This window comes from Dreissena polymorpha, chromosome 5 (assembly GCF_020536995.1).
Source record: "Dreissena polymorpha isolate Duluth1 chromosome 5, UMN_Dpol_1.0, whole genome shotgun sequence".
Lineage (NCBI taxonomy): Eukaryota > Metazoa > Mollusca > Bivalvia > Myida > Dreissenidae > Dreissena > Dreissena polymorpha.
Window position 1 is genome coordinate 127,119,939 of NC_068359.1, and position 25,853 is coordinate 127,145,791.

Genomic DNA, 25,853 nt, shown 5'->3' on the forward strand with positions numbered 1-25,853 from the left:
CCATTTTTTACAATTCAAGAGCCATACTTCAGAAGTGCTTCAATCGATATGGCTGGTCATCGAACGAGGTTGTGATATAATGTCCCAAGCATAATCACCACATCTAATAATGATCCGATTTTATCTATTGGAGGCAGAGAGCAGTCTAACTATGTGGCCATTTGTTTATATTATACGGGTCATAATTAAACTTAAGAGTCCATGTGAAGAATATATCCTATTTGTAAATGGACTTATATGGTCTTTGTATCTGCGTTAATGCCAGGACCACATGTCAAGGCGCAGAATATATTAAGCTAACCAGTTCAAGTATAAAACATAAGTACATTTTTATGGCGGCAAAATGATAACAACAATGCGGTCATTATAGCTTAAAGCACTAACCTGAAATCAAGTGGTTCAGTAATTATGAAAGGTTTTTAACGATGACCTAGATTTTACTCCACTTAATCAACATTCGAACTTGACCGAAATATAGTCAATTTTAACTTTCTGATCCAGATTCATCAAAATAGGTAAAAAATGGCCTCACAAATTGCAACAAAAGAAAATTTGGAGAAACAACCACAGATGCTGGACAGTGACTGACCACTTCAGCTCACTTTTAACACTTCGTACTCCAATGAGCTAAAAATGCAAATACTCAACCAGCTTTTTTTCCAAAACAAGCTCTTTGTCCCATTTTCTTAACGGTAACCAGCATTCGTTTTCGTGTTCCTGTGAAGGATCTACACCGGTAATCAATTCGAGTAGAACTGAAAATAATATTTACAGAAAAGATCAATAAACTTTCACAATCAATAGAATATCATATAGATAGTATAATAAACCGGTACATATAAATTAAATTGAAACATGACATGTGGTGTGTTTTCCATTTGATTATGGATGCACTTTACCCCTTTGAAAATCATATTGTTAAAAATTCTCAAATTCGAATAATAATAATGATCATCATGATCATGATCATCATCATTATCATCATCATCACACAAATATTCCATTAAATTATGGATGCACTTTACCCCTTTGAAAAACATATTGTGAAAAATTATTAAATTCCAATAATAATACATGTAATCATGGTCATCATCATGATCATCATGATCATAATCATCATCATCATCATCACACAAATATTTTTCACATCACTCTATCATATAATTTCTGTGATTATTGTAATTAACTTCAGAAGAAGAAAATTCAACCTGTGAAACAAGATGTGTTTGTGAAACACAATGTCCCCCTATATGACGTTTGACCTTGTAGGATGACCTTGACCTTGTGAAGGATGACCTTGACCTTGACCTTTCACCACTCAAAATGTGCAGCTCCATGAGATACACATGCATGCTAAATATCAAGTTGCTATCTTCAATATTGCAAAAGTATACATAAAATAAGCGATTTCGGCCACATATATTTGACCTCTGACCTTGAAGGATGACCTTGACCTTTCACCACTCAAAATGTGGAGCTCCATGAGATGCACATGCATGCCAAATATCAAGTTGCTATCTTTAATATTGCAAAAGTATTCATAAAATAAGCGATTTTGGCCACATATATTTGACCTCTGACCTTGACCTTTCACCACTCAAAATGTGTAGCTTCATGAGATACATATGCATGCCAAATATGAAGTTGCTATCTTCAATATTGCAAAAGTATTCATAAAATGAGCGATTTTGGCCACATATATTTGACCTCTGACCTTGAAGGATGACCTTGACCTTTCACCACTCAAAATGTGCAGCTTCATGAGATACACATGCATGCCAAATATGAAGTTGCTATCTTCAATGTAGCAAAAATTATTGCAAAATGTTAAAGTTGGCGCAAACAGACAGACAGACCAATGGACCAACAGACCAACAGACAGACAGGGCAAAAACAATATGTCCCCCACTACTATAGTGGGGGACATAAAAAGGTTTAACTTATCCCCAATTTACAAGCTTAACTAATACATCTTGTGGTATCCATATTTTGCCTCAGACCAGACCTATTTTGAACTCATTTTGATATCGTAAGAATACCCGTTTTGAGTAAGTTTTGAGAAGATTTGGCAAAAACCTGTGACTTCATGAAGATTGGACATATAATGTTGCCTGTAGTATGATAACAAGCTTAATTCTGACGACGGACTACACACGACGCATGACCATAAAGAGGCGATCACAATAGCTCTCCAGTAGCACGTTGAGCTCAGGTGAGCTTAAAACATAACTATGGCATTGAGAAGCATTGACGAAATCTATCCTTTACATAAAATATTCACAAACTATGACAAAGACATATTGAAAACTTGTTGGAAATTAATTTCCACGAGCAACATCGTAATCACACTTGTGCTGTACAAGATTTGTTTTTAAATTGCCAACACAACAAAACTGCAAGCTCAAAAATGATTGATCTTTAACTATCACAATTGATTTTCATGAACCAATGAATTCCAACGTAAGACTAACAATTATGCGTTTTTACATGCATATTTGTATGTTGATTACAGCAAACTGTTAAGATGTCGATTGCTGAACTTTTACCTTGTATTCACATCAGTTTTTTAAATGACATTTTCTTATTATTTAATGTACTATTTTGCATGTGAAAATATTTATAGTATTTGATAAATTTTGTCCTAAGAACTAATCTAAGAATAATGTCCCTCATTTATCAAACCTCTGAACCAGATCGATGTTTTTTTATTTTTACGGGATAAAATGCAAAAATAGTTCCTACCACGTGGGCATGACTTAAGATCATTCAAATTGGAAAGTATGCGTGATGGTTTCAAAAGTGGGCATGTTTATTAAACTGTCTTTAATCACATTATATCACACAGGTCGAATCTGGATGTTGTCATTTCAAATATATATAATTTATTTATTTATTTATAAGTTTATAAGTTTTATAAGTTTAAACTTTCATGCTAAATACAACAAACTTGCAACTAGTGATTGCATAGAATATTTGAACAAACTTCGTAGAGAAGAACCATATACGATGTTACACCAAATAGTCAACGCCTGAGCTGTGTGGTTTAGAGACGATTTTTAAAGTTTTTTCATGAAACAAGGCTACCGTTTTATCACCCATGTTATTCCTCAGGAGAAAGCAGATTTGAGCAATGGACATGATTTGAACACATATAGTGTAGTAACATATGTATACCAAATGTAAACAACTGATCCTTCCGGTTACAGAGAGGATTTTTGTGATATATTTTAGCTCTGCAAACCTACATATAGTAGACTAAAGAACAATCTGAAAAAAATGCAGAGGTGCAATCAACGATTATGTCGTTCAGGAAAATATGTCGTTTAAACATAAATGACTTGTTAATGGCGTTTGTTTTTTCATAAAACATTATGTACCACAAATAATTATAGCTATTTAGCAATCAAAACTTATGGATAAATAGCTTATCTATTCTGGCAAAAGCCCACAACGCTTCAAATTTACCTATATGTATTGTTAACAAGTTATTATATGTATAAGCAATCAATATATTTTGTTGACAATATAATATTTACCAACTCCGAAGGCGTGATAATCGTGCTGCTTCGTGAGAAGATTGTGTTGAGAAAATGGATAGTATCCAGGAGTCCCTACAGGAGTGACGGTCTTTAAGTTCTCATTCCCATCTTTCAACTCTCTCGCCAGTCCAAAGTCTATCAACCTCGCATTGAACTTGGCATCCAGAACAATGTTGTTGGATTTAATGTCCATGTGTAATATTGCACCTCTAGTAAAAAAATCATTATGGCAATCGTTAAAATTATACAACATAATAAGGCCAAACACTCGGCTCATTATTGTTGTCTTCCTTGAACGTATTAAAATCAATGTTGAAATACATCATTCAAATATTAACAACGAATAATTTCAGTACCATCAGCAGATCATTCAAATCATCTCTAAATGGTCCTTGATTTTAGGCAAATAGCCACACATGTCCAAACATGACATATATTTCGGGGTTTCGTCATATATTACATTTACGATTACAAGGCAATACTCGGACGAGCGTTTGCAAACGCATTTTGCAATTATTTTCAGCTATTCTAAGAAACGCTTACTGAGTGTACTCGGCATAACACGTTGATACGTATCACAGTTTACTGTGAATAATATAATACAAAACTTTTGAGAAAAATTATACATACGCTTTTTGCTGCAAGATACAAAATATAACACTTACCTGAATTTATTACCCGAGTGCATATAGTCAACTGCGCAAGCGATCTGGTACATGATTTTCAATCTTTTTTCCCAATTCATTTTTATATCACTCTTTTCTAATAATCTTTCATTGTCATCTTTTATGGCATAAAACAAGTCGCCATTTTCGAAATATGGTGATACAAAATAGTACTTCCTACAAAAAAAACATAAAATACGTAACACTTACAATTAAATGAAATAAGTAACATAAGAGCTGGGATGACCCACAAGCGCTAACCTAAGTTTCCGGAGATCTAGCGCTGAAGACTTGTTCACCTGCTCTAGCTTTTGACCTAACTTGACCCGAATTCAAACATTGCCTTAATAATGTGTTAAGACGTATTTAGCCCAGATTCGAACTTAGCCTAGAATGGAATTAAGTTTTTTGTCTTACATAGACCAGAGTTGTTTTGGTGCCCTCGTTTTTGGACATACGTTAGAAAGATTGGACATATCGAGATTAAGTCATTAATAAGGACTCTATAGTGGTAAAAACATTACATTTGAATGGAGGTCCTAGTTTTTGAACGCTCATGATCACATTTGAACTTGGTCAAAATAAATATTCAAACCAAGTTTCATTGAGATTGAGTCATAAATGTCGCCTCTAGAAAGGTAACAATGTTTTTCATAAATTGCAACTGGTGAGCGGTTTTTAGAGGTACATGACCTAGAGTTGATCGTGGCCTAGATATTGTCTAACTAAACATTCTTACCAATGTCATTAAGATGAGTCATACATGTGCACCCAATAGTGGTAACAAGGTGTTTCTAAGATTGACCAAGTCATATAGTTTTTGTATGCATGTGACCCAGAGTCGAGCTTGGCCTTGATATTGGCCAGATTCTGACAGAACTTTATCAATTAATGATTAAACGAAAAAAGTGTCCTCTATGTCATACATTAACAATCTAGAAATGTTTATTTATAAAAGTACATGAGGAAAACATATAAGTTACATTAATAACTGTTCTCTAAAAAAAGAAATTTACTTATTCATGTGGTCATCGTAATATGCTAGCAGAGGTACAATTCCAAAATGCATCAAACGGGACGCAATCTTTTCCTGAAAAAAAACATAACACGTTATTTGCCAAAAAGTTATATATAGTGATCCACTTTATATACAATTAATTGAAGATAATAGAGAGGTCAATGCGCTCTCGACATTTATAAATAAATGTTTAGTATTTGGAAAACACTTTGATGATCACCGTACAAAGTTTTTTATCTTGATTTGCTTAAACGCAAAACAAAATATTTTGATATTTGTAAAAAAAAAAATTTAGAGTGAAAACAGAGTGTTCACAAGCGTGTTGGCCTTATAAAATTTCAAATCAAATTTGTCCAATATTCAAACTTTTCTTACTAGCGTCATAACAATATGTTAAACAAGAGCACCGCCTTGCGGGTGCAGACCGCTCATCTATTTTCTTTTTAAAGGTGAAGGGACTCTCATTTTCAATCACAAAGGAGGGAGGAGTGGAGTGAAGAGGGGTGTATAGTGTGGGGTTGTGGACATTTATTACATTATCTTCCAAAAAAGCGAAAAAAAAAAAAAAAAAAAAAAAAATCGGGGGGGGGGGGGGTATAGTGTGAGGGTGTGGTGATAATTTGTGAGATGATCTTAAAAAAAAAAAAAAAAAAAAAAAAAAAATCAAAAAAAAATTTGGGGGGGGGGGTGGGGGGGTGGGGTGGGGGTATAGTGTGAGGGTGTGGTGGTCATTTGTGAGATGATCTTATAAAAAAAAAAAAAAAAAAAAAAAATTAGGGGGGGGGGGGGGAGGGGGGGAGGGGGGGGGAGGGCACGGGGGATGGTTTGGGTGAAGTCTATTGTGGTATGTCAGGTAAGAGTAGTTTCATCAAAGTATCAATCAAATCTAATCATAAATAAAGAAGTTATGGCAATTTTAGCAAAATTTAATAATTTGACCTTGAGAGTCAAGGTCATTCAAAGGTCAAAGTAAAATTCAAGTTGCCAGGTACAGTAACCTCATGATAGCATGTAAGTATTTGAAGTTTGAAAGCAATAGCCTTGATACTTCGAGTGGATCGAAACACAAAATTTAACCATATATTAAAAGTTACTAAGTCAAAAAAGGGCCATAATTCCGTAACAATGACAACCAGAGTTATGCAACTTGTCCTTTTACTGTACCCTTATGATAGTTTGTGAGTGTTCCAAGTATGAAAGCAATATCTATGATACTTTAGGGGTAAAGTGACCAAAACATAAATCTTAACCAAATTTTCAATTTTCTAAGTATAAAGGGCCCATAATTCCGTCCAAATGCCAGTCAGAGTTACATAACTTTGCCTGCACCGTCCCCTTATGATAGTTCATAAATCTTGCAAGTATGAAAGCAATAGCTTTGATACTGTAGGAATAAAGTGGACCTAAACACAAAACTTAATCAAATTTTCAATTTTCTAAGTATAAAAAGGGCACATAATTCTGTCAAAATGCCAGTCAGAGTTACATTACTTTGCCTGCACAGTCCCCTTATGATAGTTAGTAAGTGTTGCAAGTATGAAAGCAATAGCTTTGATGCTTAAGGAATAAAATGGACCTAAACACAAAACTTAACCAAAATTGTCAATTTTCTAAGTATAAAAAGGGCACATAATTCTGTCAAAATGCATGCCAGAGTTATCTAACTTTGCCTGCCCAGTCCCCTCATGATAGTAAGTAAGTGTACCAAGTTTGAATGCAATAGCATTGATACTTACTGAGAAAAGTGGAACTAAACGCAAAACTTAACCAAAATTTGCAATTTTTTAAGTACAAAAAGGGCACATAATTCTGTCAAAATGCACGCCAGAGTTATCTAACTTTGCCTGCCTAGTCCCCTCATGATAGTAAGTAAGTGTACCAAGTTTGAATGCAATAGCATTGATACTTTCTGAGAAAAGTGGACCTAAACGCAAAACTTAACCGGACGCCGACGCCAACGCCAACGCCAACGCCAACGCCAACGCCGACGCCAAGGTGATGACAATAGCTCATAATTTTTTTTCAAAAAATAGATGAGCTAAAAAGACACACTAACAAAAATTTAAACATATTCTGCCAAGCGAAATGAACATGGAATAATAAACATGACTCCTACAGTTGGTAAAGTCTTAGATAGGAACTGGCAAACTAGTTTTCTATCGGCGTGACAATATTTTTCTACTTTTTCACATGATCTTATTTATTAATGAGACCAGTTTTTACCATATTCCAACTTAAGATGTTGTCGGTATTAACATTCTGAACAAGGTTCATCAAAATTGGGTCATACATTGTGTTTGTTCAGTGGTTTAAATGTTATTTATTCTACGATTTCACGTGGCGAAAACGCTTTCACGTGTTGATATTAATTTTACTACAATTTGGCATAGATATTGTCCACATATATTGATATTATTGGGATGAATCTTCTGACCAAGTTTCATGAAGATTGGACAATAAATGTGGCCTCTAGAGTGTTAACAAGATTTTACTATAGCCATATATAGCCATATAAGGAAAAATGCCCCACCCCTTGGCAGCCATGTTTTTCAAGCAAATGTTACCATTTTTTTAAATCATCCAAGATATCAGTGGGACAAATCTTCTGAGCAAGTTTCATGAAGATTGGAAAATAAATGTGGCCTCTAGAGTGTAAACAAGGTTTTACTATAGCCATATTAGAAAAAATGCCCCGCCCCCTGGCGGCCATTCTTTTCAACCAACCGGAATCATTTTAGAACTCGTCCAAGATATTATTGGGATGCATCTTTTGACCAAGTTTCATGAAAAGCAGACAATAAATGTGGCCTCTAGAGTGTTAACAAGATTTTTCTATAGCCATATATAGCCATATAAGGAAAAAAGCCCCGCCCTTTGGCAGCCATGTTTTTCAAGCAAACGTAACCATTTTTGACCTCATCTTAGATATTATTGAGACCAATCTACTGACCAAATTTCATGAAGATTAGAAAAGAATGTGGAATCTAGAGAATTAACAAGGCAAATGTTGACACCCCACAACAGACGACGGACAAAAGGCAATCACAAAAGCTCACCATGAGCACGTTGTGCTCAGGTGAGCTAAAAATATTTACGTTAGTAATTGATCCCAATTTTTGCGTTAGATTCCCAGCTTGCTTCTCCAGATTGATTTCCTTGAGGACAACTCTCACGTTAAATGCCGGAACATTTTTTTTGGCTAAGGAGATAACCAGTTTAAACATTTAAATGAATCAATAATTTTATACTGAAACTTTAATTGACAAACATGAGTGTATATAAGACCTAATTTGTGTTTGTTGCATGATGCAAGTTTATTTTGTTCTTACAAGTTAAAAGTTATTTACAGTAACTACCAAACAAAGATAAACATTTTACCTACCATTTCTTATTATATTTATCTTGTCTATTAAATAATCAAAGGTTAAATTTGCAGTTTTATGCCAAGTATGGATGACATAGGAAATAAGTCTGTTAATGCACGTTGAAAAGTTTAGAATGTCTTCGACCTACTAGCAGGTATACATACACATGGAAAGACGTACCATATGTTTTAGCAAAATATCCCAATCTCGTAGTATATTTACTATAAGTATATTAAATAATAATTATAATACGGGTACGCAAGGGAAAATGCAATCCCTTTCACATGGGCTGATAATAAAATTTATGGAGTATTTATTTTAATTCAAACATGATAAATAATGCAAGATCTTAAACTGCGTAAAATTTTCAAGTTGATTAATATCCTTGAAGAACGATATAAAAACCATAATATAACCACTCTTAAAGATATATACTTGAAAAGCAAATTCTAACCCTTATAATGATTACTTAATAAAATTTTACTTACAGATGTATACCGTACCAAACGCTCCTCTCTGTTCCGTATTTAGAACACTGTAATCCGGATGTCTCAACTCATCGACTATCTCCTTGTCCAGCTCGATGAGTCGCCCGTCGTGAAGGTCCTTCTTAATTATTTTGGTAATTGTTTCATCGCGACATAATCTATGAAGCACACTTTTCCCCAAAGCTGGTTGCGGTTGTGCACTGGAGATTTGAACAAGATTCAAACATAAATATCAGTTAACTAATTCATGCTTCCCAATATTCGATACCAAGCAATATAAATGCAAGGACATTGACATAACTGTTTGTACTATATAACAATCACTGTAACAAAAGGACTAAATCTGACAAATGTGTGTGATTTTGCATCAATATACTGTATGAAGATTTAAACAAGAGGGCCTGAAAGGCCCAAAGTCACTCACCTGAGATAACAAGATATTATTGGGACAAACCTTCTGACCAACTTTCATGAAGATCAGAAAATAAATGTGGCCTCTAGTCTAGAGTGTTAACAAGATTTTACTAAAGCCATATAAGGAAAAATGCCCCCCCCCCCCTTGGCAGCTATGTTTTTCAACCAACCAGCATTATTGTTTAACTCTTCCAAGATATTATCGGGATGAATCTTCCGACTAAGTTTCATGAAGATCAGACAGTAAATGTGGCCTCTAGAGTGTTAACAAGATTTTACAATAGCTATATAAGGAAAAATGCCCCGCCCCTTGGAAGCCATTTTTTTCAAGCAAACATAATTATTTTTAAACTCAACCAAGATATCATTGACACCAATCTTCTGACCAAATTTCATGAAGATTGGAAAATAAATGTGTTCTCTATAGTGTTAACAAGGTTTTACTAAAGACATATATATCCATATAAGGAAAAATGCCCCACCCCTGTTGGCCATGTTATTAAAGCAACCAAAACCATTTTCGAACTCATCCAAGATATCATTGGGACAAATCTTCTGACCAAGTTTCATGTTGATCGGAAAATGAATGAGACCTCTAGAGTGTTAACAAGGTTTTACTATAATAAGGAAAAATGCCCCGCCCCCATGGTGGCCATGTTTTTCAACCAACGGGCATCATTTTTTAACTCGTCCAAGATATTATTGGGATGAATCTTCTGACCGAGTTTCATGAAGATCGGACTATAAATGTGGACTCTAGAGTGTTAACAAGATTTTACTATAGCTATATATAGCCATATAAGGAATATTACATGCACGCGCATGTAATAGTGCCCGCTAGAATGGTTAATTGTAACATTTGTGCAAGTTTTCGAACGCTGAGATTTTCGCTTTATATACGTAGGGTAAACGCAGGATTCGTTTGGCAGGTCACAAGTGTGTGTGTTCTTTATTATTAATCACATATTAAAAAATACAAAAATTAAATGCAATATTTGTAATCAATGTTTTGCAGCATGTTGTCTATAATAAAAACAGATATTTTTATTTAAAATGGATCTCAATATGTGAAATTTTTTACAATAAAAATGAGTTTCGTATAAAGAAGCGATTTTTTCCGTGTCCAAATTTCGCAGGGAAACAACTCACGTACAACAATAATACCGTACTTATTATTAATAGTCACGATTCGTTTGCAAGGTCACGAGTGTGAGTTTTTTTTTATTAATCACATGTTAAAAAAAAAAAAATAGCTATATTTGATATCATTGTTATGCAACATGTTGTCTGTGATATAAGAAGTTATCTCTATATAAAATGTATCTCAATATATGAAATGCTTTACAATAAATATGAATTTTGTATAAAGAAGCGAATTTTCTCTATGTCAAACTTATGCAGGGAGACAACTCGCGCACAAACAATAATACGGTACATATTATTAATAATAACTGATAAATATTGATGGAATTTATATTGTGTTATTTATTTTTTATTTCTATTGACATTTAACTGCACAAAAATGTTCGGTATAATATAAGAAATAGAAAACCTCACTTCAGGCCCAATGGCAGAATAGTGACCCCTCAGGCAGCCCCAAATAGTATATGGACCTCAGCCTTCCGCTTCGGTCCATATACTTTTTGGGGCTGCCTGGCTGGTCACTATTTTGCCATAGGGCCTTCAAAGAGGTTTTCTATTTCTTAATAAGAACGTTTCCATAGTTTTAAAAAATGTTCAACAAGTTCCTGAATAATAGTAGCTGATAAATAAACAGTACAATATATCTAAATCTAATTTTAGAAAAGTTAAACAACACACTTCATATCAGTTAATTCAGTGCTGATTACAAAAACAGAAATTCGTACATTGACACAAAATGACGGACTTAACAACTTAAACAAAAAGCAATCAACTTTATTCTCACAAGCATCTTTCTCCATAAAAATGGTTTGACATGTTTATATTTATAAAGTATTCATTTATTTGTATTTATTTTAGGCTATTTTCAATATAAACGCTATATTAAAGTTTAATATAAATGTTCCAATACCTGTTTAGTGCACCGTCATTTAAGGCATCAATCACTTCTGTGAATGGAGAAGAAAAAAAAAACATGTTAAAGTCAAAACGCAAAATAAGCAGCTTTTATGAAGTGGTTACACATTGGAACTGGTCCAGGTGCATTAGAAATATTTACTCCAAAATTCTCAAATACAGTACTTTACAGTCAGGAAATTAGATGGCGGTAGCTTTTTGCTGTTCATCTCGAAACTCTCATGTTTCATAATACTAGTATTACGAACTCAAGCCTTTTGCATTTATACACTGAACCTGTTTCAGGTGACCTTAAAGTGAAATACAACAAATTTACAGACATTTTGACTTTGACATATTAAATAATTTGACTCTTTTTTTTTAAATCAAATTTATTTATATTATTTAAACAATTCCGAAATTCTTGATCTTGGTGGCCAGTAGCAAAATGCTACACACACTTAGAAGTCATTGGGGAACCAAAAAACAACTATTTATCGCAAAATACATCACATACACTTGACTTAACAGTAATTTAAAAACTCGTTCCCTTAACCCTTTGCCCCTAAACCAATCGGCCCTTATTTAATTAAGATCAATTATACTTAGATAATCAGTATCATTATCCTATAACAGGTCAGTTGCTGTCTAAATATTGTTTTCCTTTTTTGTAACCGTTCAATAAAAGATAAAAGACCTGAGCTAATTGTGTTCTATCTACATGTATACAATATATATTTGCCAAGCTTTTCAAATTATTAATACCAATTATCGAAAAATACATGTATACTGATTGTTGAAGAAAGACAATGTTGACAATAAGCCGGCTGAAACCATTAAATTTGCAATTATTTTGTTCCTGTTAATATCAAATTGCTCTGACATGTCCGCCACCGTTAGTAAACAACATGGAGTGGCACAGTTAAACGGCTGTAGTTTAAATTTTGAAGTATAGTTGTAGATTCTAATGACAAAGTTCTAGTTGTAATTAATGAATAAAACCAGCTATATTTACGACATAGGTATGATTTTGTAATATTATGAGGCGTTTTTACCTTTCATATTAGAAAACTCATTAAGAGGACACAGATTACAATACGCAAACCACATGATTCTATAATAATATGGGTAAAAAGCAAATATCAATTTAAATTAGTATCCAGGTTCGGACAGTTTTCGCATGTATCTAATGTGTCTTCAAAAAGATTAACAAGAGATTGCCAAGCAATGAGTTAAATTAAATGATTTCACACATGTCCTATATGTCATGCCTTATATAGATGAACGAAATAAAAAACTTTGATGACTTTGGTTTAACATCCCACTCGGCCTCATGATCTGAACAAGAGATGTGTTTGTCAGAAACACAATGCCCCCTAATGCGCCGCTTTGATTTTTTTTGGACCTTTGACATTGAAGGATGACCTTGACCTTGACCTTTCACCACTCCAAATGTGCAGCTCCATCAGATACACATGCATTCCAAATATCAAGTTGCTATGTTCAATATTTCAAAAGTTATTGCAAAACTTTACTGTAAGGTTAAAGTTTTGGACAGAATGACAGACAGACAGGACAAAAACAATGTACCCCCTTTTTTTAAAAAGGGGGCATAAACAAGTTTCTTTCAACTGCATGCGCCAACTGTATTTGAAATCCATAATAGTGTATGAAAAATATTGAATACATGTATTTGTACAATTATTTCCTCTGCAACTTACCTTGGGAACTGGCACGCTTATTCTCCTCAATCTTCTGCACTCGCGGTCGCTTATCTGTCAATGATTCATATCTGGAACTCTCGAATATCAGCTCTTTCTCTTTTTCCTCCAGCTCTTTAACCAAGCTGTCATGTTTAGTATCACTGAGACATTTCTTGAAAACATAGTACGCCTTGACACCACTCTGACTGATCTTACTGATTAGAAGGCGACATTTCATTGGTATGGTAAGAAGGTTCTAAAAAGATAAACCATTTAACAAATGTACCGTTAAGTGGAAATGAGGGATGTGAACGACATACAAAAAGTTTGCATAGCTGTAGTATCATGCAACAATCAGTGTTTAGAAAAGTTAACAAACTAACATTTGAATGTAATAAGATTTAATAATGTTTCTATAGAAGTAACTCAAACGATGAACTGATTTGATTCAAATATGTTTTGCAAATATTTTTCAACTAACACTTGTAGAATTTCGCAACCAGTCATAGTTTACACCTAAAAAATAATTAATAATACCCACAACCATTATTAATCAATCCATTACACTTTGATGTTTGCACATGTTTTTACCTTATAAAATATTTGTTTTTATCAAGCTAATAATAATTATTTTCTTATTTGCACCTCCACTAAATAATTTAAGTCTTATTCAGTGTTGATCCGGTAAAGTGATCAAAGCAAAGATCTGGGTAAATGATTTGATTGCCTAGCATTGTACAGACTTCTGCTGGGGTGTGGAATTATTTTCACGCTTTGGAATTCAAAGATGGCCTTCATATTATCAAGATAAACATTCTGACAAATTTTCACCAAGACTAATTCGTAAATGTGGCCTCAATCGAGGGAACAAGATTTTTTCTAAGATGTGACCTAGTGACCTAGATTTTAACCAACATTGTCCAGATTTAATCTTGACCTAGATATTGTCAAGGTATGAAATTTGACCAAGTTTTAGATTTATTAATTAATGTGGCCTCTATAGCGGTAAACAGGTTTTTCTGAGGTTTTCGTCGGAAGCATGACGTAGTTCTCATGAATAATCAGTATGTTATTAATCAGTGAAGCTCAAGGGTGGACGTCCTGCTCTTAGCGATTCAGCAAGAAACAAGAGATGTGTTTGTCAGAAACATAATGCCCCCTACTGCGCCGCTTTAAATTAAAAAAAAAATTTATTATATCCCATTATAAAATATTACTTCCCTTGTGAAAATGATCTGTACCTGCCAAATGATATAAAATAGAAATTATATCCCTTTAAAGCTTGTTACTTTCCTTGGATTTTGTTTGATGACCTTTAACCTTGAAGAATGACCTTAACCTTTCACCACTCAAAATGTGCATCTCCATGAGATACACATGCATGCCAAATATCAAGTTGCTATCTTCAATATTGCAAAAGTTATGGCCAATGTAAAAGTTTTTGGACGGACGCACAGACTGACAGACAGACAGACAGACGGACTGACAGTTCAACTGCTATATAGGGTGGCATAAAAATGAAAGGGAGCGTGAAAAAATGAAAGTGTATGTGGGGCAATACATAACTCTGTTTATGGCTCTTCAATCTGTATCTTTAGTTTGGAGCGCACTCGCCTGTGCTTTCTATAAGGTCGGTTCGCTCGTAAATATTCGGATATCGTCGTGCAAAAAATGAAAGTGTATATGAAGCAAAACATAACTCTGTTTATAAATCTTCAATCTTTATCTTTAGTTTGGAGCGCACTCGCCTGCGCTTTCTATTAGGTCCGTGTGCTCGTAAATATTCGGATATCGTCGCGGGAAATTCAAATGGAATATATTGTCCCACAAGAAATAAATTCTAGCATTTTGTGTCTCGTTCAATCAATGTTACCAGACCACATCTAGCGTTGAAATGTTGGCTACTGCTATAAGGAACACTGATCTGTTTATGAGATAACTTTATTTTACGAAATATTCGTTAATTTTGAGTGGTTATGAATCTTTAAACGCAAGTTACCAATATTCAAATTGGGGCTAGATATTGTCCAAAAAGCATTTTAACAAAGTTTCATCAAGATTCAGCAACCCATGTGGCCTCTGCAGTGGTTACAAGGTTTTTCAAATATTTGACCTGTTCACCCTATTTTTGAATGCACATGACCCCGAACAAGGTATAGATAATGTCTAGATAAACTTTCTGATTCAGTTCCATCAAGATTGGATGAAAAATATGACCTCTTTAAACGAGATAAAATTTTACGCAAACCGCACGACAACGGACGCAAGACAACGGTTGAACACAACATGAGAACTTTGCGCTCCAGTGAGCATAAACGGATATGTTTGCCTCATTTGAATGAAAATGAGAAATAATTCTTATTCTACTTCTTTGATCTGAATGGCCCAATAACAAAATCAACATTGTTATTATCATATACAAACTAAGGCCAAAAAAAAAAATAGTCTTGGTTCAGGGAACATGGCCAGAAAAATGTAGGAGGGTAGGTAGGTTTTTTCTTTTTTTTTTTTTTTTTTTTTTTTACCAGTCGACTGATTTCAGGGTGAAAAAGGGTCAGTTAATGCACCCATGATTGTTTAAACATTGACCAAATGATTAACATTGCACATGTGGTATTTAGTCGTTGTATATTATTCAATATTCCTAGCTCTTTATGCACTTCTTCAGGGCTAGCGCTGGCCCAAAATTTCTTTGAGCCAACCATTTTTTGTTTGTCTGTCTGTGATAGTGTGACCTTCATATTCAAAAGTGAACACGCCATCTTTATCAGTCTCTGGTGTTTGGGGTGTGACCTTCAGAATTTTTTTCATCATGAGACCTGACCTAGTCTCCGACAGGTGCTCAAGAGTCTGAATAGTGGCTGTCAAAAGAAGGGCAACCTCAGAATAGCACAAGTCTTTCTTCTGGTACATTTTTTGATAAAATGGCAATGGGTTTGAGCGCATCACACAGGAAGTGAGCAGTGTACATAAATTTGAATGTTGCTATTGGTTTGTACAGGCTAAGGGCCTCACAGTACATTGATTTTGATTCATTATCAAAGCGAAGCCAATTGTTGTCAAGTTTCCATGACTCTTGGAATGCTCTAGTGTTTTGTGTTTTAATTTTTTTTTGTTTTTGTTATGACTCTTTAAGGTTAAAGACGCCATGTTAGCGACTGTAGAGACAAAGTGGTTACTTCCATTTTTATAGTAGACTAGATGAATGACTCTTCCTATGTGTTAAAAATTCAAAACTTTAATTACAATTAAACCGCGCGTGTTTTTCACATTTTCATTTGATTAAAATACGCTGCTGTCAGTTAGCATAGTGTGCGAGTAAAACAAACAAACTAATTAATTATCATCTTTTCATTTCGATCGGAAATTGGCAGAAAGTTGTAACATCATCGACATAGAACTAATTATTTAATTATCACTTTTAAATTCAGATCAATAGACAGCTTGGAAATAATTAAATTATTGTCACGCTTCTTTTCATTTTTAATCTTTAATAATACGACATTTGCGACCGGCCGCTATTTTGTTTGCAGACGACAATATTAACTGTGTATTCAAAGTGCACAGTATCTGCGCATGAATGACCGAATATTACTCCATAGCTCCACCCATTTTTACATTTCATTCAACAACGTCATTTGATGTGTAAGAGAGCTCAATGTTGATTGGCCAGCTAGCATGCGCACTTCAATAACAATAAGGTCAAGCGATGTCTCGTATACAGGTGCAGACCGGTTTTTGTTCACTGTTCAAATTGCGAACACTTTCATTGAAACAAAGAGAAAAATATAGAAACCCAATCCAGATTTAAATGGTGGCTGTTTTCAATGAAATTTTACGAGATTTTAGCATTTTCGCCATCAGATTTTTTTCCATGGACCAAAAAAATCGTTAGGGTCGGGGGCAAAAAATAGGGTCGGTCGGGTTCCCTGAACCAAGACTATTTTTTTTTTTGGCCTAAGCAGGTTTGGATAAGATTGGTTAAAACTAATTTACTGGTACTCTAGCATGAGCTAAATAATTTCGGATGGCCTAATAACAGCGGACGACTTACGCTGCAAGAAGGTACACAATACAAAAAGCTTGTCGAGAACTTCTTGCTAAGGTGAGCTATAAATATTAAATACAAAAGCTCATAAGGAAATTTTTTAGGTTTATACCATCAATTCATCATATTCCTCTTGTTTGAGAAATCCACACTTCTTCAGTGCAACCAGAACCACATTCGGATCCATCTCTGAAGCAATCTTCTTGTGCGCCCTGTTAAGGGCACGACGACACTGTTCCTCATCTAAAGGGCACACACAAAAACATGGAATTTATAATTGGAATCAATGTGACTACTCAACATTAACAAGAGCTGTCAGAGGACAACGCGCTCGACTATTCGAGTGCTTGACAGTATAACGTAAGCCATCATGGGGAAATTGTTCATATTCAATAATTTATTAGACGATCTTTCAAAAATAAGAAAAGAAAAAAAATTGGGGGGGGGGGGGGGTTGGGGGTAGAGGGGTTGAGAGGGGGGTATAATGTGGGGTGTGGTAATTTATAAGATGATGTTTTAAAAAAAAATTGGGGGGGGGGAGGTTGGGGGGGTATGGGGGGTAGGGGGGGTGAGGGGGGAGTATAATGTGGGGTGTGGTAATTTAATAGATGATGTTTAAAAAAAAAAATTGGGGGGGTTGGGGGGGGCAGGGATTCTGGGTTGGGGTGTGGGGTATTGTTTGGGTGGAATCCATTGTGGTATTCAGGTAATGGTTGTTTTGTCAAAGTAATAATAAAATGTGATCATAAATAAAGAAGTTATGGCAATTTAAGCAAAATGTTCAATTATCTAAGTATAAAAGGGGCCATAATTCTGTCAAAATGCTTGATACAGTTGTCTGCTCTTGTTTATAGGTTGGGGTCATGATGGTTAACAAGTATGCAAAACATGAAAGCAATATGTCAAGGGACATTGAAAATAGATGGGGTAGTACGCAAACTTTAACATTTGCTGCATACTATAAGTGTAAAAGGGGCCATAATTATGACAAAATGCTCGATGCAGTTGTCTGCTCTTGTTTATAGGTTGGGGTCATGATGGTAAACAAGTATGCAAAATATGAAAGCAATATGGCAAGGGACAAAGAAAATATTTGGGGTAGTACGAAAACTTTAACATTTGCTGCATATTATAAGTGGAAAAGGGGCCATAATCATAACAAAATGGTTGATACAGTTGTCTGCTCTTGTTTATAGGTTGGGGTCATGATGGTGAACAAGTATGCAAAATATTAAAGCAATATGTCAAGGGACAAAGAAAATATTTGGGGTAGTGCGAAAACTTTAACATTTGCACGCAGACGCAGACGCTAATGCCGACGCTAACGCTAATGCCGACGCCGTGGTGAGTACAAGAGAACAAAGTGAGAAAGTGTAAGGCTACATAACCTTGGTGTGTTACACATATATAAGGTAACTGACTTTGTAATAAATCTCTTTTTGAGTAAATAAAAGCAATGCAACTAGATGTTAATTGGTACAAAACCGCACACACACACACACACACAAATGAATTATTTTGATAATAGGGTTGGACGGGGATTCAGTTTAATAAACAACATACGAAGGAAAATGGAAACAACAAAGCCATTCAGTTTTTACAAGGATTTTGAAGGGGCTCAATTTTGACATGCTTCAGTCCAATAATATCAAAAGTTCTAAATATTCAAAGAAAAACTTTATTTAGGTATATAGGGTTTTTCAGTTGTGCTTTAAATTGTCTGATCTTTTTTAAAGGGGCCTTTTCACAGATTTTATCATTAAGTTAATCATTAAATGCTTTATGTTGTTAAATGTTAACATTGGATATAAAAAGCTCCAGTAAAAAATGAAGAATAAAATTTAAAAAAGAAAAAAAGGTAACCCTCAGCAGGGCTCGAACCACTGACCCCTTGAGTCCTGGAGTAAAGTCTCCCACTTAGACCACTCGGCCATCATTCCGTATACAAGGTCAGGCGTATTTTATACTTCATATAAGCAATCCTCGTAGTTTCACAAAACATAGCGACAACAACAGAACTCTCCAAATAATTAATTCATTTCGCGTTGCAACGCTTTATAATTTTTGGGTTTTTAAATCGTCAAAAGATGCATATAATGGCTATTTTAGAGCATGGTAAATGTTCAGTATTACAGTTTCCTCACAAATATCATAACTAAAACGAAAATTCGCGAATCTGAACTAACTTTTTTCAATTTTGTCAATTTATTCAAACGTGAATAGGCCCCTTTAAAAAATGCAAATAGTTAATCTGTGGCATTAGATGCTTTATAACTATTCTGTAAAATAGTGTTTATTTATGAAATTAATTAATGCCTCGGAATGCAATATAACATTAGTTACAAAGTTTTATGCAGCAGTGCAAATGCTAAATGTATGAAATGAAACCAACAACCTACAATATAGAGTAAGCAAAAATGTGGTTGTTTTTGTAACACGGTGTCTAATCTCTGTCATATAATCCCAGTGTGTAGGCCGATTTGATGACGGTCGGCAGACACATCCCAACACGAAAGAAAAATAAGTATACCAGATCAATATAGCAGAAATCAGCCACTATATTAATACATTTTTATCAGCTTGCCTGGTTTATGTCTTCTTAATAAGGCTTACCACTATGGCGGTTATTGTCAAATATTTACATAATAAGGCAAAATAATGCAGTCCCACTTGAATGAAATATTTGTTCTACATTTGCAAATATGTTTGATCGTCTTCTTATTTTTTTGTATTAACTACCGAAAATCCGTATTTACGATGGTTATGGCTGTGGTTATGGGTGATTATAGTACGGACCTGTCATACCAATATGAACACATAAAGCTATGAAATTAAAATATTCTCTGATCATTTCTATATGTATATTCATTTTTATTGATATGCATGTAAGAACCATACTTGCAGGTTGTTTAGTTTTAAATTTAATGGTGCACTTAAGATTCAATTCTGATTCAGACTATCCATTTACTGGTTCTACCCCAACTCATGAAGCGTTTCAATATATGTTTATACATCAAATAATCCACAACACAACCCTGACAGTAATCCTTATCCTCATCGTACAGGTCCTCCACATTGTATTGTTAGTTTAACGAGTCCACTTAAACAGCCATGAAGAAGTGTTGGATGGTTACTTTTTTAGAAGTTGTAATGTACTTGCTGTTTCTAAATTAACGTTACGACGATCATTATTATATTTTCCGGATTCAGGGTTTTCAAAAGCTTTTGAATATAAAGAAGTGAAACCAAAAGTCAAATGATCCCATGCTAGAAATTTGCATGGGTCGAATATATTTTCAAGGGTCATAATAATTAAGTGTAGATCTTTTGTTTAAGAGTGTTTGTAAATCTCTAAACGAATGTTGATTTGTGTGCATGTGATTACAATAATGTACACATCCAAACAACACTTTGTGTTTAAAAAAAAACATTTTGTGTTAGTTTCATTGTAATATTTGCATCGAAATAATGCAAGGTCGATAATTTGGAGTAGTCAAAAGATACAATATTGCAAAAGGCTAACATAAAAAAGCATCAGATTCTGCTTCAATTGAAATCCCTGTATTTCCATTGGAAAATACCGGTAGATCATGTTTACTCCAGACTGATGTTCTGATTATTTAAATCCAAAAACACTTGTGTGTGTTTAGGTTTTATCAATATAATCAACAAATGTGTCAAACGTATCTCACTTAAGAAATAATGTTAAAATATTTATAACAAAACAAGCTCATGCGCGTAGTAGCAAATAAAGTACTGGTACTATTAGAGGCATTGTACATGATACAGCTTACTTCGGGGAGCTACATGTAATTCTAGTAAGTATTGGGTCAAAACATTGCCGATTTAAACGCATTGTTTGTTGTTATGTCAAAGAGTACACATTTAACTATAGATTGGCATATAAAGCATGTGTGTTTTGAAATCTTTTGAAATCTTTTCACTTACAAAAATTCGGTGTATACATCAATATGGCAGATAATAAGGATTCACATGCTATATGTAAGAGCTAAATAATATGTATCCTTAATACGGTATAACGTGGATTGTTTATTATTTAATTAAATTCAAAAGAATGTGTGAAAAAATCTTATACTTACGCAATTTGGTTTGCAGATGCTCTGCCATGTTTGTATTATTGTTAACCCTGCATTATGCTGGAAAAAAAAACACAGATTATAATGTTGTAAAACATATCACACTACATATAAAGGACAAAAAGTTGAAAATAATAAACAGATTTATAGCATAAAAGTAAGCAAAATTATCAATTTGAACGACTATTGGCATAAATAAAAAATATAATGGCTACTTTAAATAAAATTTGCTATAACTCGTAGCACTCCAAACTGGTACATAGTTAATAAATGTAAAAAGGGCTATTTTCCATTTCATACATTGCTATGTTTATTAACATATTTAAAACATCTTAGTTAAGTATATCAGAATAAGGCAACTACTTCATAGATTTGTGTAAATCAGTGCATGTTTGGACAGCATGGTCCTTCATAACAACTTCTTGAGTCGACAGGGGCCGTTATGAAATTGGACCGTTATGACCTTACATTTGCGCTAGCTTAAACAAATTTATTTTCTTAGGCAATAGTTCCTGAACTATAAGACTTTCGCTGTTGGTAATTGAATCAAGCAAGGTTACCAACACCATCTGGCAAACTATTATCATAAATAAATGTTAAGTTCCACGATCAAAACATCGGCATACGCTTCGGGAAGTTCGTCATTACAAATTACAATCAAACCTAAATCGAAAGTAGAAAAACAATTATACGCTATGTCATGAAATTTGCGAAATAAACTATGAAATATTATACAAAAACGTCAACAACATGATTAACAAGCTATTTTACCAGTTGTTTTCAAATATGGTGTTACCAGTGATTTAAAATCAGAACATACCTTTCATATCCTGAATGCACGGAGTGTATATTGACAGGAGATGAATCGAGTATTTGACCCTTACTTTAGTAAATTCAATCTTATGCAAAAACTATTCATCCGATTTTATTGGTTTATACGTTATCTTGTTGCTTATTAATTCCTCTTTCAAAAAAATATAACTTTTAGTATATTCCTGTTGTTATTAATGGATTTATAGCGAGTTAAACACAAGAAATACAAATTTTATGTTTTACCACCGCGCGTTTTAACGTGTCGTGGCTATCGATCTTTTACGATTAGCGTACAGCGAAGCGCCGAGGTTATACATTTTGATGTACCCACTCACGTCTTTTGTTAAATTATAGTTTCATTTCTCGGCCGATTTTGACAAATTATATATCATTAGAAAGCTTACGTTACGCAGTAAACAGATATATCAATATATATTAAGTTTTTCTTCTGATTTCGACAGCCCGGCGAGTTATAACTTTAACTTTTGCAAATATCATACCGTTTTGGAGTTTTAGAATCTAGATTTACGGTTGACATGTTCGTACTTAATACCAATTTGTAGCGTTTATATTTGGAGTTCAGTTTTAAAAATTACATCTTGCTTAGGAGAAAAGAATTCTGTATACGATAGAAAAAAATTTTGTTTAAAAACCAAAGTAATTAAGGAATGAAGGCGGGAAAATGTAGCGCGCGTTCCTAACGCACTGAACTGATGCTACGGTCTTGGCGATTATGCTTTTGTTTAGAAATCGGCCATTGAATTTCTTTTGCCATCTTATTATATTTTTTATGGAATATATTGTAGTATTTTGTTCACGAAACATATCAATAAAGCTTATTATAAATGAATCTTAATAAATTAACGATTTCAGCTCTTGTTTATAACACAGAAAGGTTGTAAAATTTATGATGAAACAGCGTATATAGCGGACCCTCTCGATATTATTCGGCTTTGCATGCATACTTGAAATAAAATGGGTGTCAAAAACATTCATCGTTTGCTGTTTATTATCAACAAGGTAATTATGTATAATTATTTGAAATGTTATTTACCTTAAATTATCAATTTATTAAAGATTCTTGAAAATCACGGTCCGTGTTACGCGGGTCATTTCGTATTTTGACATCAGGGCATCATGTCCAACTATTGAAAATCAGATTTTTTCACCGGGACGATGACGGCTTGGATTTAGACAGGCAGACAGATAGTTTATTCAGACTTAAACAACAGTACATCGTCTTCAACTCAAATATATAAATTATTTTTAGACGAATTGTTAGGTGATTACACATATAGCAGTGATGATTCTGAGAATGTTGCCATGTTTCTTATCCGTGTATTCTAGAGTCCATGGTTTGAGCATTTTTATCGCGGTGTTCAAAAAAAGATATCTCAATAATCTTGTTTATTGTAATCTAGAATCCGTGCTGAATGTAACAATAGTCAATACTTTTTTCATATTGATCACGTGATCATTCTGGAATATTAGCAATCGTATCTACTCGGCAAATTCCGTTATTTTGGTTACAGTATACCTAAGGTTACAATATACTAAATCTTTTGGGAGTGCAATGCTATACTCTTTAAAAACCTGAACATCATTTATAAGAAGACACAATTTTCTGTGTGAGCACTTGCCATGACTTTATTTTAAAATGTTTCTTTGTGCATGTGGTAGGGAAAACATTGATGTTTAACAGAAATTAACTCATTTGCTTGAAGGTTAAAGACTACATGAGACTTTGACAGATGGCGGGAAACCCTAATCCACTGGTACGAACCCGGTAAATTGATGGCTGTAAAACAGTGACCGCTGATTCGCATCGAGTTCTTTCTTGCAAATCACATGACCCCCCTTTATTGTCTAAATCATTGCGGCTTGGAATGCTCTTTAAGAAAAGGTGTGGTTATGGGGGTCTCTATGCGCAAAAGTTTGACTTTATTTTGTGTTGAAGTTATTGCTTTTACATTGAATTTGTGTAGGAAATCTTTTGGTATATTGTAACCTAAACAAGGTTTAGGTCCAGAAAGGCCGAAAACCAAAAAGGCCGCATACCAAAAAGGCCGAATACCAAAAAGGCCTTACCAAAAAGGCCCCAAAGCGTACCAAAAAGGCCAAAAAATGAACCAAAAAGGCCTTAAAGCAATTATTGTTATTTTAGGTTTCAAATTGTGTTTACAAACAAATACACACAAATCAATATGGAATAAGTCATAAAACAGGTATGAAGTTTATTATTTTCTTTATTTGTTGTTTATGTTTAAATATACTTTTACGACATATACAGTCAGTGTACAGGCACAGTCACACAATTTATATAACAAAATATACAGTTACAAGTAAACATTTACAGACGATATACAGTCACACTGACAAAATAAAACATAATAACATAATAATATTGTTAAACATGTGAATGCTATTTTTTTATTAAATCAAAATTGAGTACGACATAAAACATGTATGAAGTTGTTTATTTTCTTTATTAGAAAATATACATAATTTCAATTAATTGAAAATGGAGAACGACATTAAACATGAATGAAGTTTTTTATTTTCTTTTTTACAAAATATACATAATTTCTATTAATTTCAATTACATAATAATATTGTTCAACATATGAATTCTATTTTCTATTAAATCAAAATGGAGTAAAACCTGTAAGAACTTTTGTTATTTTCTTAATTACAAAAAAATACATTTACAACAAAAATTACATAGAATACACAGTCAACGTGACAAAATACAACATAATTTAAACTACATAATAAAATATAGATGTGCATTACTCCAGCACAACACCGTACACTTGACCGACCTTGGCCAGGAACTCGGAGGTGGTGCATTGTTTCGCCTCATACTTGTCACATAAATTAGAAATCGAAAGCGGTCGTTATCATAAGATACTATGCGAAAATAGAAAATGTAAGTTTTGCAACGGACACGCCATAGAAAACAACTTTAACTTGTTTGTCCTATATATAGAAAAATTAGAAAGGAACATTTAAAACCATATTTTTAAAGGTGGCCAACGTTAAATAGATTTGACATTCTAATGCAGTCGGCTAATAAAAAAGACATTATAAACTTTGCTAAATATATTTTTAATGCTTATAAAATGCGTAATAATATATACAATCAGTTATAATTTTCAATAATATCACATAGAATAAAGCATGTTTATTTATTTCGGTTTAAGTCTTCCGAATTTAATGTACCTATTTTAAAATGCGCAAGTAATTGACCAGTCGCCAAAGTATCGATCGCTCCGCCCACATTTTTCGATCAGTCAATCAGATATTGATTTTTCACACACCCCTCAGCAACGCTTATCTGGCCGCCATTTTGTCCGACAAACAAAGCGTGTTGTACATATGGAATGGACGTAATTTTTAAGAGTTTACACAGATTTTATATCAAATGCATGATCATTACTGTTCGATCATTATTCAAAATTGTAGGTGCTATACATACTTTATAAAAGGTTATTATTTTATCCTTATTTCTTGAACATATCAACGAGTTATGAGAAAACAAACACAATAAATAGTTTAACCACACCAGGTGTGTGTTCTATAAAACGTGAACTATACCGTTTGATGCACAATATTATTAAGCAGTTTGGGCAACATAATAATTGCCACACGTGCTTATTAATCTCA

At 33.8% G+C, this 25,853-nt stretch overlaps 1 protein-coding gene across 1 annotated transcript in view; it reads right to left on the reverse strand.

Annotated features, from left to right (window-relative positions):
• Nucleotides 1-22,627, reverse strand: part of LOC127832151 (uncharacterized) — a 63,869-nt gene extending 41,242 nt beyond the window's left edge. Inside the window, exons 1-11 of the mRNA XM_052357457.1 lie at nucleotides 22,195-22,627; nucleotides 21,378-21,434; nucleotides 17,390-17,520; nucleotides 13,248-13,485; nucleotides 11,543-11,579; nucleotides 9,076-9,275; nucleotides 8,318-8,421; nucleotides 5,221-5,294; nucleotides 4,205-4,381; nucleotides 3,537-3,748; nucleotides 649-755 (exon numbers count right to left, since the gene is read on the reverse strand). Of these exons, the coding sequence (XP_052213417.1) occupies nucleotides 649-755; nucleotides 3,537-3,748; nucleotides 4,205-4,381; nucleotides 5,221-5,294; nucleotides 8,318-8,421; nucleotides 9,076-9,275; nucleotides 11,543-11,579; nucleotides 13,248-13,485; nucleotides 17,390-17,520; nucleotides 21,378-21,405 (1,308 nt within the window). The 5' untranslated portion in view covers nucleotides 21,406-21,434; nucleotides 22,195-22,627. The remainder of the gene's footprint in view (nucleotides 1-648; nucleotides 756-3,536; nucleotides 3,749-4,204; nucleotides 4,382-5,220; nucleotides 5,295-8,317; nucleotides 8,422-9,075; nucleotides 9,276-11,542; nucleotides 11,580-13,247; nucleotides 13,486-17,389; nucleotides 17,521-21,377; nucleotides 21,435-22,194) is intronic.
• Between the last annotated feature and the right edge of the window lie 3,226 nt (nucleotides 22,628-25,853).